We start from the raw sequence: 15519 nt of genomic DNA, 5'->3' as shown, positions 1-15519 counted from the left end.
GTCTAGTATAATAAATTAATAACAAATTCACGAATTTACTAAAGTATAATAACATGTAATTAGATACTAGAAAGTTTAGTATATAATTAAGTTAGAAATAAGTTAGACATTAGTATGATAACATGTAATACTAATATATAATAACATCTAATTAGACACGACTACATTTAGATGTTAAAATGAGTTGAGTTGTGAATAGTAGTATTTTGTGAGTTCTATTGAGATAACTTTAATTTTTTTAGGTTGAGATGATTTGACTTTTTGAGAAATACTTTAGCCAAAAATGGATTATACAAAAGTAAATCCACAAACTGGCGTGGCTTGATGCAATACGTCAGATTGTATAGTTACTTTTAATGTAAAGTAGATTTTACGCATCATGTGAAGTCACGTTAGTTTGTGAATTTATTTTTGTGTAATCTCCTTGTGTTTGTAGTAGTTCTCTAACTTTTTAGATTGAAATGTATGAAGTAAGTTGAGATGAGTTTAACTTTTTTATGAGAAGTTGAAAAAAATTGTGGATCATATCAATGATTTGTTTGAGATGAGTTGAGTTTGGTACAACCAAACATAACCTAAAAACAATATATAATATTATGATATGATAACATATAATTAGATACTATAGTATAAGTCTAGTATAAAAATAAGTTAGATATTAGTATGCAAGTAAATTAACAGTGAATGATTTAGTTTTAGTTTTAAAATTTTTGGAAGAATTGAAATTTGAAATGCCACAAAAAATTCTTCTTTAAAATTGGCTAAATATAAAGCTAAAAAAAAGCCAAAAACTGAAAGTCTAAATCCGACAAGTAGGAGTTCAGATTTGAATTTTGAAAAATTTGGAGTCAGAGTCAAAGTTAGATTTAGGGGAATCCTACTCCGACTAAGTCGATGCTCAACCCTAAATGAATTATTAATGATAAAAATGACTGTTTGTGGTGAAAATAAACTCATTTTAATAGAAAATAATCATTTTTGTAAGAAGTATCTAGGGCTGTACAGGAACCAACGGGAACCGGCCACCGGTGTCAGGAACTAGCGAGAACCCATGGAGAATCGATCGGTTGGTCGGCGGTAGGAAGTACAAAAAGCTGACATCGGTCGGTTTGGTCTCCGGCCGATATATATATATATATATATATATATATATATATATAACGTAAAACGATGATGTTTCACTTAAGTAATAAACGGTATCGTTTAGATATAGGGTTTAACAACTCATTCCCAGTTCCCTCCCTCTTCTTCATCCCGATCTTATTTCCTTCTTTTCTTTCCTCTCTCACCACCCAGCGCAGCTCTCCCCTCCCTCCTCCTCACCCTGCTCAGCGCTTGACCTGTCCCTTATCTCTTCGAGATCTCTCATCCTCGGCCTGTCTCTTACCCCTATGAGGTATATCCTCTTTGAAACGTCTCTCCAATCTTCGAGCTCTTAGTCGTTCATGCCGAGCTCTCTAAAATGTCCCACGCCTCTCTCGTTCTCCTCTCATCTCTCCTGTTCACCTCTCCTCCTGAGATTTTGTTATGAATTTATGATTTTGTTGTGAATTTCGAGTTGATTTATTATGAATTTTGGTTTATTTGTTTTGAATTTGTGATTTGAATTTAGGGATGAATTAGCAACCGACGGACCGACCGTTGAATTGATTGGTATCGGCCGTAAGATTTCGATTAAGGTATCGTTTGGATTCGAAGATGAGTTGAGATGAGTTGTGAATAGTAGTGAGATTTGTGAGTTAAAGTTGCTGAATAGTAGTGAATAATAGTGAGATGAGTTGAGATGAATTGAGATGGGTTGTAAATACAAACCGGACCTTAATTCTCTCTCTCCCTGTTGGTCGGCACCACCCACTTAAAAAACCATCTGTGCGGTTTCAATTTTGGTTAGTATTGATTTTCAGCATTATAAATAATTGACAATAAATAAATAATTTTTTTATAATAAATTTATTCAATCTGCATTTTAATCTTTTAATGTCAATCATTTACACAATAAAATTAAGAAAGTTGTTTTTAATCACATAGTAATTTAGGAACGTTAGTGGTGAAAACGTGCTGCATGTCGTCTAAAGTAGAGGCTAATTAATTAATTAAGTCTAATAATTAATTGACGTTGCCAAACCATGTTTTTTTTATTTTATTTTTTTAAAAAAGCATGTTAGGTGGACGGCACGGCCGTCAACTAATTAATTGGCCATTTCGTCAATTTTAGACATCCACCTAAATACATTCATAAATAATGCTGAAAATTCACAAACATCCTTTTCGATAGATGAATAGACTATAGTATTGGTACGTAACATCTAATTACTATGATGCTCGAACAACAGCTAAATAAAACACACAAATACGTACTATATATCTTTTATTGGAGAACGTTTTCAGGTCTTATTCAACAAAATAACCAAATTATTCTAAGATTAATAATGTAGATGCAACGGCATGCATGCATCCACTGTGATCTTTTGTGGACTAATACAAGCAATACGTAGGACCCAGAATGAGTCATGCGGACTAACGACAATGAATACGTTACCGACATTTATAATGTTGGAGTATACGGTACGCATTTAATTTTTATAAAATGCTAGGGAAGCTATCCCTCCAACTTTTTTTTTATTATTTATTATTTATTTTTACTTAGTGATTAAAAAAATATTATTTAATAATATTATTTTTTTTAATATTTAAAAAAATTAAAAAAATAATTTAAAAAAAAAATTTAAAATGAACCAGCGAGAGCAGTAGGTGTAGACCCACCTTGAATTTTTATATTTTTATTTATTTTAGTATTTCAGTTGGATGAGACTGTTTAGAATTTACTTCTTAATAATTTAAAACATGTAAAATAAAAAAGTTTTACTCATTATTTTTACATGTCACACGTTATATATAATTATTTATTTATTTTTTTTATCAAATATATGATATGAATGATGAGTAAATGATAAGTAAAAATATTCAATTAATTTAAAAATAATAAAATAAAAAATATTTAAAAAAAAATGTGGAGTATGAAAAGGATAAGAACAATGCTAGGTACAGTCTTTAAATGGGAACTGCAATGCAAGTCTAGGCAATTTTAGCTTTAAAATTTTTTAAAATTACAAAACTATCTCTCTTAAAATGATGTTTTCTCTTATTTAATAAAAGGTCTGCATATACAGTCCTCACTTGGGGACTGTAAATAGAATTTCTCAAAGGATAATACCAAATCTCAAAACAATGCATGCATTGCATGTGCTGCAAAGAATAATTCTCTGGAATATCCGTTGGATCATGTTGTCCTTTGTTACTTATCCTAAACTCTCAGAGCCAAAGGAAAGGGGTTGACGTGGGAGCATAGTTGACCTGGCTTGCTATCATAGGACATACCAACTTTATTCATATATTGGTGGCTGACGGAGGGCGCGTGATTTGATGCTTCAGGATTTTTTTATTTTTATTTTTTATGACAATTGATTTTTTTGTTGGTGTAGTCTTTTTCATATATAATATGCAGTATGAAACAAATTACAACCACCAAACACACGTTTTTATTCAAGATGGATTAAGAAATAATACGAAAAATATTATTTAAATGATAATATACATTAGATAGAATAGTTTTTTATTATTTATAAGGGAATACACACACACACAACCAGCTCATTCAGACAATTAATTTTTGGATTTTCAATTTTTATTGCCATATTAAATATATGTGAAAACCGGTATTAGTTAGCGTAAAATGCATTTGTGCGTTGAATTTTATGTAATTATAATATGTTTACAAGTTGGTTTATAAATGATAAAGCTTTTTGTCTTATTAGTCCTTTTAATTAAATTGAAAAAGAAAAAAAATGGGGAGGGATTCTCGGCCCAAAAGAAAGGTGGAGGGTTTTTTAAGCCAAAGCCCATTAAACTTGCTCTGAAGCAAAGTGTGCGATCCAGGCCGGGCTTGAGAAAAGCCCATAGAATTGAAGTTTGATTGAAAATCGAAAGGGCCGACCTCTTTTAGGATCTAATGCTGTTTGTTTTAGATTTAAAGCAGTTGGCAGCAAAATTCCGTACGATGATTATTGTTCACCAATACAATCCAACCGATGCCAGAAAGCATGGTTGGTGCACCAGACATATATAACTCAGTGATTAAATAATCTCCTTCCAGAACGTAACAGAAAGATTACTGTTATATACATTAAAAATAAAAATTATACAAAATAATTTTATAAATTTATATGATTTTATCTGATCTATTAGATCTATTTTATAATAAAAATAATTATAAATAAATTATATAAAATCACGTAGATTGATTTTATGTAATTTTTTGCGTCAAACTATTTTCCTTACCTAAATGTTTTGTGATTTGACAAATAATAATTATACGAATATTTGAATTACTCAAGAGGGAATCGCCTGAGATTTTCATTTCAGTACATTTGCAGAGAGATGCGTTGGGAGTGGGAGAGGGATCTGTCTTCGAGCCCCCGACACAGTACGGAGAACGCTGACCCAATATTCCACTGTCAATTTTACCCATTTATGTTCTGAAAAAAAAGGTCTCGAAATTAATCAACGTGTTTTTACAGAAAAGCCAGCTATTTATAAATTTGCCTCAAATTATTTAATTTAATTAGACACAATTAAGCTTCTCCCGGTTTTCCCTTCCATGATGTTTACTGAATGAATAAATATAAATAGAATTCATTATTGAGAATATTTATTTTATATATATAATATGGTATCATTTAGATCACACATCTCTCCAAGTGAATATTAGAAATAATTAATTAAAAATAATCATACAGTAAGTATAAAGTATACATTATTATAATGACTTTTCTCTAATATTACTCAAGTATAAAAGGACGAGTGGCCTGGGGGTCCTAATTTGCAAGATTGGCATGTTGTTCCATATCTGTTTACCCTGTGGAGTGTGGCCTGAAGCTGCAGGCCGCCCGCAGCTACTACGTCAATTTCCTTCCTTTATTTGGGTGCATGCAGGCTGTTGTTTCCCAAAACAGGCTCACTAAAAATAACATAGGCTTTGGCAAAAGTAGTGTGGTAAAAAATTAACTATTGGGCAACAAAAAAGACTTCCTTTCCCACGGAAGAAAAGCCACATAACAATTGCCATAATCAAGATTATTTATGAACCTCTTGCAAACAGAATAATAAGTAATCGTTTATTTTCACAAAACTTCATCTTATTTAATTATTTTTACATAAAATAAAATAAATAATTTAATTTTTTAAATTTTAAATTTTAAAATAAAAATAATATTAATAAATATATTTTAATTAAATTTTAATTTTTATCTCAATTTATCTCATCTAAACTACAGAAACAAACGAGTAAAAAGCTGAAGAAACAGCCTCGGTTGAAGGCATTAATTAAAATATGGATGGAAAGCAAAGTAGTTCAATGAATGGAAGAAACGAAAACAACTCTGAAATGCAAATTCCATGGCTGGTGTCCAAATACTTGACGCGGATGCGCAAGCAAAAACCAAAGCCCCACGCATCCAAACAAACAAACAAATTATAAACCCCTGTACTACTCTAAAGAGAGAGAGGCATAAACAAAGATCAGAGAATGTCAATCATGTAGAAGGAGAGTGGGTCGAAGTTGGTAACTTTCCAAAGAAAAAACATAATAAATTAACAGAGTATGGACATCTCTCTCTCTCTCTCTCTGAGTCTCACTTTCTTTGTAAGTTGTAGCTACAGCTAGCTGTGTCCTAAATAAACAAGAAAAGAAAAAGTGGCAAAAAAGTATGTATGTATGCATGCATATATAAACAATCTATCACTACTATTGCCGCAACCAAATTCACAACGACGCCGCCTAACTCCGTCTCTGAGATTCCTTCTCCTCATAATCATTAATCATCATGCTACCTCTCTATCTCTCTCTCTTTAGAGTAGTCCACCATCGTGCCCATTTGAATAGGCAGAAGATTTTCTTTGATACACATAGAGGCTGAGCTTTCTTATAAAACGCCTACACTAGGCACAAGCAAACATAGAATCTCAGATACACTGAGAGAGAGAGAGAGTGTGTGTGTGTGTGAGAGAAATGGCTGTGGGTGGAGGAGGAGGTGGTGCTAATGAGTTTCTCCCACATCCGGTCAAAGAACAGCATCCCGGTGTCGACTTCTGCGTCTCTAGCTCTCCCGCTTGGCGTAACCCTCTCTCTCTCTCTCTCTCTCCCCCGTCTCTGTTTCTCCCTCTCTTTCCTGTTCTACTCTCTCTCTCTCTCTCTCTCTCTCTCTCGTATATTTTTCCGTTTCTAATTATTTCTTTCTTTCTCTCATTCTTTGAATTAAGTGGTCACCAAGTTTTATGTTTCATTTTTGCTTTTTATCAACCTCAGTCTTGCAAAAGGTTGTCGTTCTCTCGCATTTGGATTTGATCTTTCCTCGATTATTACAATGATAAACATTCTCCTGCAGTTTCCAAACAATCAAACATAACTATATATTCTGATTTTCATTAGGCTTCCCTGCTTTTATTACATTATGCATATATCTACGCGCGTTTTTAATATTTCCTAGAAATTAACACTTCCAGTACTATATATAGTCCTTTTTACGTTAAATATCCATGAATGTCTCAATTTCATATATGCAAAACGATTGCTAAACTGGATTTAATTGCTTGCAGCTGAAGCCATTCTTTTGGGATTCCAGCACTACCTGGTGATGCTTGGAACCATTGTTATCATCTCAACAATTCTTGTCCCCCTAATGGGTGGTGGCAATGTAAGAATTGCTCTCAAATTCTCGCTCACACGCGCGCACGAGCACCCAATATACGTACATATAATCCCAATATTACTCAGTTATTTTTCTATATTCCATTGACCAAATGACAGAGTGTGTTATTGTCACTGTTATTAATATTATAGGTGGAGAAGGCTCAGGTGATAGATACTTTCCTATTTGTTGCGGGTATAAACACACTCTTGCAGACATTGTTCGGGACTCGGCTGCCAGTTGTGATGGGGGCTTCATACGCTTTCATTATCCCTATTATTTCACTTACCTTATCGAGGAGGTTCAGCGGATTCACAGATCCCCGTCAGGTATTATTTAACGTTTGTTGTTGTCCTTTTCCAATTCTTAGGACTCTGTTTGGTTCTAGGACAGAATGACCAGGTGGTGGTCAAAGAGAACGCTTATAAATGCTCTGTTCCTTTGGAAAGATGAGAGAAGAAAGTAGTTTTATAATTTATGTGGTTTATTGGGTATGTATATTTTGCTTGCTTATGTCTTATGTGTTCGTGATATTTTACAGAGGTTTAAACAGACTATGAGAGCAGTGCAAGGAGCACTCATTATTTCATCTCTCTTCCAAATGATTTTTGGATTTTTTGGTTTCTGGAGAATCCTTGCGAGGTAGGGTACTGGAAAATAGTTTTATTGGATTTGAGGATATATATATATATATATATATTTTTTTTTTTGGGAATTTATTCATTATTCAGTTGTTCGATCGAGGAACTAAGTTTCGAGGTATGCAGGTTTCTTAGCCCTCTTGCTGCAATTCCTCTTGTTACTCTTACTGGACTTGGTCTGTTTGCGCGTGGTTTCCCACAAGTAAGATTACTGAACCCTTCATTTTGTTATTTTTCATTCCTCGATAGTTTTTATATTTCAATCACCCTCATTCGTACTCAGAAGAATGTGTTCAGACTCTACACTGTTTGGAAAATCTCATCTTTGGTTCTGTCCGATCTCTAAGGAACTGGAATATTAGTTTGCTATCATTGATTATTCATTGCTAATTAGAAAAAAGGAAAAATTGGGAACACATCCTCTTAGCGAGAGAAGTGAAAAAATGGCTGTATTTGCTTCCTACACTGAGTTTTGGCAACCCAAAACGTAAATTCCCTGGATGTTTTGAAAAATAAATAAATAAACCAATCAATCAAAATTGAAAATACGATAGGAAGAGGTGTATGGCACTTCCCAAAAAAAAAAAAAAAAACGACAAATGAAATCTAACTATTTTGGATCTCATATTTTGTCGAGTTGTGATCAAGAAAGAGGCCACCCTTGAAGGCGTTATCATTATCGGAAGCATAACCAAACAACTTTAACATGTACACTTAACTTTTTGTGTTGAAGATGTTGATCATGGCGATCTCCTCTCTCACATCCGTGAAAAGGAAGTATAGATCAGTATCTATCAGCAAAAGGGGAATCTAGTCTTATGCAAAATTGTGTGATAGGTGAGTTCTAAGGTGCAAGAGGTATGTACAAGCCACTAGAACTTGCAGCGAGGGGTGGCTACATGCTTCGATAGGAGCGGATCTGATAGGCCCTAGCTAGTTGAAGATATATCTCGATCAATTGACTTGTTTTCTTTATCTACTTGGGAGTTTTTGCCGGCCCGAAAGTGAAACTCTCTGGCAGGTCTTAACTTGTCCAGAATTGATCTAGATCAGCTGATTGTTTTGTTTGTTCAACTAATTCTTTAAATAGCCTCAACTAATTCAAGATTTATTTCGAAACTGAACATGTAGTTCCTACATATTCATATATTATACAATAGTTTTTATATTAATTAGGCGGCTTCACTTACACGTAAAGTTTTTTAAGTAAATGATCTTTCTAATTTTCCATTAGCTGGACTAATGCACTGAAGTTGGACTTCCAGATTGATTATTCATTTAATGTTATATTAATTGTCTCATGAAAATGACCTTTATTTTTCATTGACCCTTGTAGCTGGCAAAATGCATTGAGGTTGGACTGCCAGAATTGATTATACTAGTTGTTTTATCTCAGGTAAGCAGTGTCCTTGAGCATCTGCTGCTTTGTCATCTAAAATTTTCCTCAATATTTTGAAATAAGAAAGGCATGCTTGATATTCTTGTTTGCATTGCTACAACTAATCTGCTTCGGCTTGGCATATTCTGATTTGGTTGATATCATATAAATCTAGGGAGGAACCATGCAGTTGTGCCTATGACAAGTCTTAGGCAGGATGTAGGGTAATAGGCTAGATATCACTTCCCAGCCTTGCGCCCTTACTGTGCGCCAATAGAAGGAAGAGATCTCATGATCTCTCAACTTTCTCGAACCTGCAAAGTGAAAAGCGCGTATTAACTGCATAAAAATTAGGAAACTCTACTCTTTTCACCTTTCATTGCTCATATTTTTCAGAAGACTTATTTGAGTTTTTTTGTCTTGCAGTATATATCCTCTATGATAAAATCAAAAAGGGCCATTTTTGATCGATATGCAGTCCTACTCTCGGTTGCAATTGTATGGGTCTATGCAGAAATTTTGACTGTAGCTGGAGCATATGATAATCGATCTTTAAAAACCCAAATAAGTTGCCGTACCGATCGTGCTGGACTCATAAGTGCCTCCCCTTGGTGAGCTCATATATAAAACCTCAGCTGTAATCCATTTAATTTGCATCACTCATTTTGAACACTTGTATTCACATCTTCAAGTAATTACTCATACTTCAGAGCTTTAGATTCAACTTACAGTACCTAACTTTTTCTTTCTGGTATTGGTGTTATTCTAATTTTCAAAGTTTGCCCCTGGTCGACTTTAATATCATATTATTTTGATGAAGTGTTTACTAGAAACATGATCATTGAGACATACGAGTTTGCCGGTTGCTACCTTAATCATGTTGGATTTCAAACAATATGTTCTTGGCCGTTGTAAATTATCGATCAAATATATGCTTCACTTCATGCGGGAACTGAAATCATTCTACATTGCCATATGTAGGATTAGGGTTCCATATCCGTTTCAGTGGGGGAGTCCTACATTTAATGCTGGAGATGCTCTTGCAATGATGGCTGCTGCTTTCGTTGCTATCATAGAGGTTTGGTTTATTAAAGCATTAATTGACCTTCTCTATAACTCTAGCTGGTGATATGGTTGTCTGCTTATTCTTGTTGATGATATGAGAATGCAACAGAGGTCAAATTATGCATATATAAGCTTAGATTACGGAGGTCAAGTATGCATAGATATGGTTATCTACAGATTCTTGTGTTGTAAAGCTTGGGATTCCTGTGAAGGTCCCTAGACAATCCATGCTCTGCCCTTGTTCCTTTAAAACTTGTACTGTTATCCACATGATGAGTACTTGTCTGTTTTAGTAATAATTTCTCTTGGCAGTCCACAGGTACATATATTGCAGCGTCGAGATATGGGAGTGCGACACATATGCCTCCTTCTGTACTCAGCCGTGGTGTTGGCTGGCAGGTTGCTATTGATACTCTGATGCCTCATTCTTTGTCACTGTATTCAGTACATTTTCCACATTGATCGTTCGCTCTCCTTCGCTTGTTTAATGCTTTCAGGGAATAGGCACTCTGTTGAATGGCATTTTTGGCACTGGAACTGGCTCCACTGCATCAGTGTAAGCATTAACTATTCTTTCACTTTTCAATGAGAAATTCCTTAGATCAGGACTCTTGCTTATTTGTTAGGATTTGTTAGGTATATAAACATTTTCGTAGTCTCCAAATGAGGCTTTAATAGACATGTTAAGACACCATCTTAATCCAAAAGCCAGCCCTCTTATAACTTGCTAATAGATGTTGCATTTCACTTCCTCACACATGTATACTCCAACGAGTTCGACTTTTGCATTACATGATTGTGAAACTTTCATATAGCCTTCAATGCTGCAATATCTAAATCTTCTATTGATTGGACTGATTTATGAAAATCCTGTAGTCTACAGGACTTCTATATACTAGATTTTTCACGAATTTCTCTCTCTCTCTCTCTCTCTCTCTCTCTCTCTATATATATATATATATATATACACACACACACAAGGATATGTAATCTAACTATGTAGTATTTATTCCTTTCAAAGTGAAAATGCAGGTCTTTTGGGATTAACCCGAGTTGGAAGTAGAAGAGTCGTTCAAATATCAGCGGGATTCATGCTTTTCTTCTCTGTTTTAGGTGTGGTATTTCATACATTAGTAGCTTAATTAGCCATTCTTACACGATATCTTTTTTGAGATCTCTTTTCTGTGCAAGTAGTAATGGTCCTAATGGAAATAGGGGCGTGACTTTGTCTAGCTTTGATATTGTTGTTAAGATTATTACATTTAACCTAATGAACGCTCCTGTGTCCCTAATTCTTTTCCCAGGAAAATTCGGGGCTGTCGTTGCTTCTATTCCATTACCAGTGGTGGCGGCATTGTACTGTGTTCTCTTTGCCTACGTGGGTATGTATCACATTACTATGGTCATTGTAGATGATGGACCCTGTGGCTCTAGATCTACAGACAACACAGTACACATTTTTAAAATGTTCTAAACATGAATTATGCTTAATTCTAACGTCTGATTTCTTGAACTTTTTTTTTATTTTTTTTATTTTGTTGTGGTTGAGCAGCTTCAGCTGGCCTTACTCTTCTTCAATTCATCAATCTAAACTGCTTCAGATCAAAATTTATTCTCGGCTTTGCTCTCTTCATGGGTCTTAGTGTGCCCCAATATTTCAATGATTACCTGTTGATATCCGGGCGGGGTCCTCTCCACACTGGCGCTATATGGGTGTGTGTAGTTCATAATTTACTTTTCCTATAGCCTTAACATCGGTTACTTTTCTTATCGTGAACTGAACTGAACTGCCAGTTAATTAATTTGGTTTTCATTACTCGCAGTTCAACGACATCGTGCAAGTTCTTTTTTCATCTCCGGCAACGGTGGCAGCTATAGTTGCTTTCATTTTGGACTCTAGTTTAGGCCGTGGCCACAGCTCAACCCGTCGAGACAGCGGGAGGCACTGGTGGGAGAAGTTCAGGTACTATAACCAGGATACTAGGAGCGAGGAGTTCTATGGTCTGCCTTATAACCTTAACAGGTTCTTCCCCTCATTCTGATTGTTGAGTTATAGCTCCTCATTGTGGACTAGGAATGGAAAAATATTCCTGAAAACATTTTAAATTTGTTGAGCGTATGGGCATCCTTTTGTACTTCAGCCATTGCCTTTCTTAAGTGCAAAAATACGAGAGGGTGAGGAAATATAGCAATATAGTTGAGCATGACACTGGCAATACCAGTATTGCATACTTGCTTAATCTTGTACTTTTACCTTCTTATAGAAATACAGATTTCAGTAGTAAAAGTTACAATTTATCTTTCGTTAGAAGTTTGACTGCTTAACAAAGATGGAAAATAAGTGACTATGCATGAAAAAAAAGGAGGGAAAAATGAAAATGGGTGATAAATTGAGGGGTGAAATGATAATTTTGATAATTTTTGAATGGATCAAGTGATCAACCATGTCATGAATGAAATATCAATGACCCCTCTAGTCCCAATTAATTGTATAATCTAAATTAATATATAAATATAAGGTAACCATGGACGCATGTGATTGTGAATATGACTCCAGCTGTTCCGCCTACACCTCCCACCCAAAAGGCCCACCAGTTTTTATACCCTTTACACGACTGACCCCAGTGGACTTCTTCGGCCATCGTCTTCGGCCCTTTTTTCGCACCAAACTCTACAACCCAAACTCAACAGTCCGACAGCAGCATAGCCATAGGACATGTATCACAGTATCACTACACACGGGTATATCATCCCGTGGGCTGATTGGCACCAAAGGTGTGCCATGTCTTTTGGTTCCAATAACCGGAGGCGACGTTTGTTGGGACGAAGCTTGGCGAGGTACGTGCATGGTGATGATGGGGTGGTAAAGGGTAACAGCGGGACCTCCTCTAGTTCTAGTTGAGGAGGTTCGAATTTTATGTGCCATTTGGGTAGTAGCTCATGCTACGTCAACTTCAAATCAACTTCTCCTTCATGGTTTATACTTAACAACAGCCACAGATCGAGTTATGACTTGTATTTAAAAAATTCCTCTTTAAATACGCAGCTTCCATATGGAAAATCAACGATTTTGTGGGCTAATTATAGATTATTTTTCCCGGTAAATGGGCAGAGATATACTCCTCTTAAAAATATACTCAATAAAATGGATTTGAAGAAGTGGTGGGGCTATATGATATAGTACATAGCGACATCTAAACGACCAGCCGGGACATTAAAAGCTCACCGCTTTTGCAAAAAAAATGTCTGTTATATGACAAAGAATGCGAAATAACCCAAATACCAAAACTAAAAATAAATACGAATAATAGTAATTAAATTTAAAAAAATTGGTATTTTTTTTCGAGGGAAGAGAGAGATTGAGAGACAGAAAGAGCGACAATAAAGAGTATGCTATATACCCAAACACATAAAAGCAAAGGGAGCCATGACCAGAGCAAACATCTCCCACTCCATCTCCACCACTGCCACCACAAGTACCAATCCCAGCCGTCTCCGTCTCGCCGCCGCTACCAATGCCGTCGCCTTAGTTAACTTTCTCTTCTTAGTCTACCGCTCTCTCCGCCTCCATGTCTCACTCGTTCGGCCACTCCTCCCCCGCTGCTGCTTCCGCTACTAGCTTGTACTGCGGTGAGGACGCCGGCGACATCGTCTCCTGTTGCGCAGACACGTTGATCTCCGATCAGCCCCCATCTACGTCTCTCTTCGCTCATTCTTCGCCGTCCAATGAGTCCACCATTTCCGCGCTCATCGACTCGGAGACCCACCACGTTCCCCACCCGGACTATCTCAGACGCTGTCGTGACCGCTCGATTGACGTTACCGCTCGCCAAGACTCCATCAACTGGATCTTGAAGGTAAACACTTACGACGCGCTTACCCAAGTCTACGTATACGTACGTAAATTGGCGTAGCCTACATTAATTTACGATAACTGGACGTGGTGCGGGTTTTGAATTTTGGATTGCTTTTTGGTGTGATAATTTTTGTGTGGCACAGGTGCATGCGTATTATCACTTTAGACCGGTTACGGCTTTCCTCTCCATCAACTACTTAGACCGTTTCCTCTCCTCTCAATCTCTACCGGTAAGAGTATTTTCCAAGGGAAAGTTCATATTTTCCGGGAGGAAGTCTGACAATGACAGCTTTGCTCGTTTTGTTTTCACCTCAGCAACCAAATGGGTGGCCTTTTCAGCTGCTATCAGTGGCGTGTTTGTCTTTAGCGGCGAAAATGGAGGAGCCCCAGGTCCCACTCCTGTTCGAGCTTCAAGTATTTGAGCCCAAGTTCGTCTTCGAATCTAAAACGGTTCAGCGAATGGAGCTATGGGTCATGGCCATTCTAGATTGGAGATTGCGCTCTGTCACGCCCTTTGATTTCCTTGACTATTTCATCTCCAAATTCGCATCTTCTTCGACTCCTAAACCCGAGCTCTTCAACCGCGTCTTCTCCGCTTGTTCGGATCTCATTCTGAGCACCACCCGTGGTAAATCCAAATCCAGAGCCAATCCCTCGCGGATTCTCTTTTAGATATATACTCGATTATTACCGATCTTTAGCGTAATATTTTATTATATTTCAGCGATCGATTTCTTGGGTTTTTCGCCGTCGACAATAGCTGCAGCTGCCGTGCTTTGTGCCACTGCTGAAGGTTCTGATTCGCTGGCGTTAGATGGCAAATTGCCTGTGGTTTTTCACGAGAGCGTAAACAATGTATGACTCTGTCCCTGGTGTCTGACCACAATTTTATTTTTTTGTTGGGTTGGATTCATGAAGTAGTGCTCTCTCGTTTCTCGCTTGCGAGAAACTCGAGGTGAAGTTGAATAGAGAAGGGGCATAGAAAGCAGCGTAACATATTTTTGGATCTTTTTTCTTTGGTTTTTTGGGGACAGGAAACGGTGAGAAGCTGTCACCAACTAATGGAGGAGTACCTGATCGACACGTGTCCAGCGGCTCGCCTTAAAGACCGGAGATCGGAGGTGGTGGCGCCACCAAGCCCCATCGGCGTCCTTGACGCTGCTGCCTGTGGAAGCTGCGACACGCGTTCGGAGAACCCTGGCTCAATTGAGTTGGCCGAAGCTGAAGCCGAGCCGCCAACGAAGAGGATACGAATGCGATCCTCTGCGCCAGATTCTACTGAAGCGGTACTAAGATAAGGCACAAAGTGAAGTCCTATTTTTCTCTCTTTTCACGTCTTTTGTCAGAGAAAGAGAGGTCTCCTTTTTTCTTTTTCTTTTTTTTTTTTTTTTTGCATTTTGTTCTTTTTTAGAAATCGTCATTAAAGTTTTCTTTTTTGACCTCTGGATTATGAAATGGACGGCCAGGATTGGAACCAAAGGTAAATTAATTTGGAAGAGGGAATTTTATTATTTTAATAATAAATTATTATTAAATTTTATATACACGAAATGATATAATAGTCGCACTTTTTGTGGTCTAAACCCCCCGGGGCCGGTCCAGCTACTAATTGTGGGCATTTGGGTCATTGGAAAAGACGTGGGGAGGTACGTACATTTTTCTTCCCAGTAATAAATAAAAAAAACATGGTCTCATGATGTTTCAATAATTCAGAGAGCCCCTTTAATTAATTAATTAATTAATTCAATCATATTTGTGCTCTGCACTGCCACGAGGAAACCGAGGCCGTACTCACTGTGTATGCATGTGTTTTTAGTTTTTCAGTTGTCCGAA

At 36.7% G+C, this 15519-nt stretch overlaps 2 protein-coding genes across 2 annotated transcripts; both read left to right on the top strand.

Annotated features, from left to right (window-relative positions):
* The first annotated feature begins 5718 nt into the window (after positions 1–5718).
* Positions 5719–12136, top strand: LOC121256982 (nucleobase-ascorbate transporter 4). Its single transcript, XM_041157806.1, has 14 exons — positions 5719–6173; positions 6655–6752; positions 6899–7075; positions 7288–7388; positions 7514–7589; positions 8724–8783; positions 9192–9376; positions 9747–9843; positions 10143–10229; positions 10328–10386; positions 10852–10943; positions 11135–11212; positions 11383–11543; positions 11654–12136. Exons 1-14 carry the CDS (start codon positions 6068–6070, stop codon positions 11870–11872), a joined length of 1596 nt encoding a protein of 531 aa, XP_041013740.1. The 5' UTR covers positions 5719–6067; the 3' UTR covers positions 11873–12136.
* Positions 12137–13160: 1024 nt separating this feature from the next.
* LOC121256983 (cyclin-D1-1-like) lies at positions 13161–15230 on the top strand. The gene is made up of 5 exons (XM_041157807.1): positions 13161–13687; positions 13830–13916; positions 14002–14314; positions 14411–14541; positions 14721–15230. The coding sequence occupies exons 1-5, from the start codon at positions 13400–13402 to the stop codon at positions 14982–14984; spliced, it is 1083 nt and encodes a 360-aa protein (XP_041013741.1). The 5' UTR covers positions 13161–13399; the 3' UTR covers positions 14985–15230.
* Positions 15231–15519: the final 289 nt, after the last annotated feature.

Source organism: Juglans microcarpa x Juglans regia, chromosome 3S, assembly GCF_004785595.1.
Source record: "Juglans microcarpa x Juglans regia isolate MS1-56 chromosome 3S, Jm3101_v1.0, whole genome shotgun sequence".
NCBI lineage: Eukaryota > Viridiplantae > Streptophyta > Magnoliopsida > Fagales > Juglandaceae > Juglans > Juglans microcarpa x Juglans regia.
The sequence above is the reverse complement of the archived record's forward strand: the minus strand, read 5'-3'. Positions and strand labels throughout refer to the sequence as shown.

Excerpts from the sequence above, each read along its gene's own strand:
- LOC121256983 (XM_041157807.1), top strand. The coding sequence starts at position 13,400 with ATGTCTCACTCGTTCGGCCACTCCTCCCCCGCTGCTGCTTCCGCTACT. Across the intron at positions 13,688-13,829 it reads CCATCAACTGGATCTTGAAG|GTGCATGCGTATTATCACTT; the intron begins GTAAACACTTAC and ends TGTGTGGCACAG. Across the intron at positions 14,315-14,410 it reads CATTCTGAGCACCACCCGTG|CGATCGATTTCTTGGGTTTT; the intron begins GTAAATCCAAAT and ends ATTATATTTCAG.
- LOC121256982 (XM_041157806.1), top strand. The coding sequence starts at position 6,068 with ATGGCTGTGGGTGGAGGAGGAGGTGGTGCTAATGAGTTTCTCCCACAT. Across the intron at positions 7,076-7,287 it reads GATTCACAGATCCCCGTCAG|AGGTTTAAACAGACTATGAG; the intron begins GTATTATTTAAC and ends GATATTTTACAG. Across the intron at positions 8,784-9,191 it reads TACTAGTTGTTTTATCTCAG|TATATATCCTCTATGATAAA; the intron begins GTAAGCAGTGTC and ends TTTGTCTTGCAG.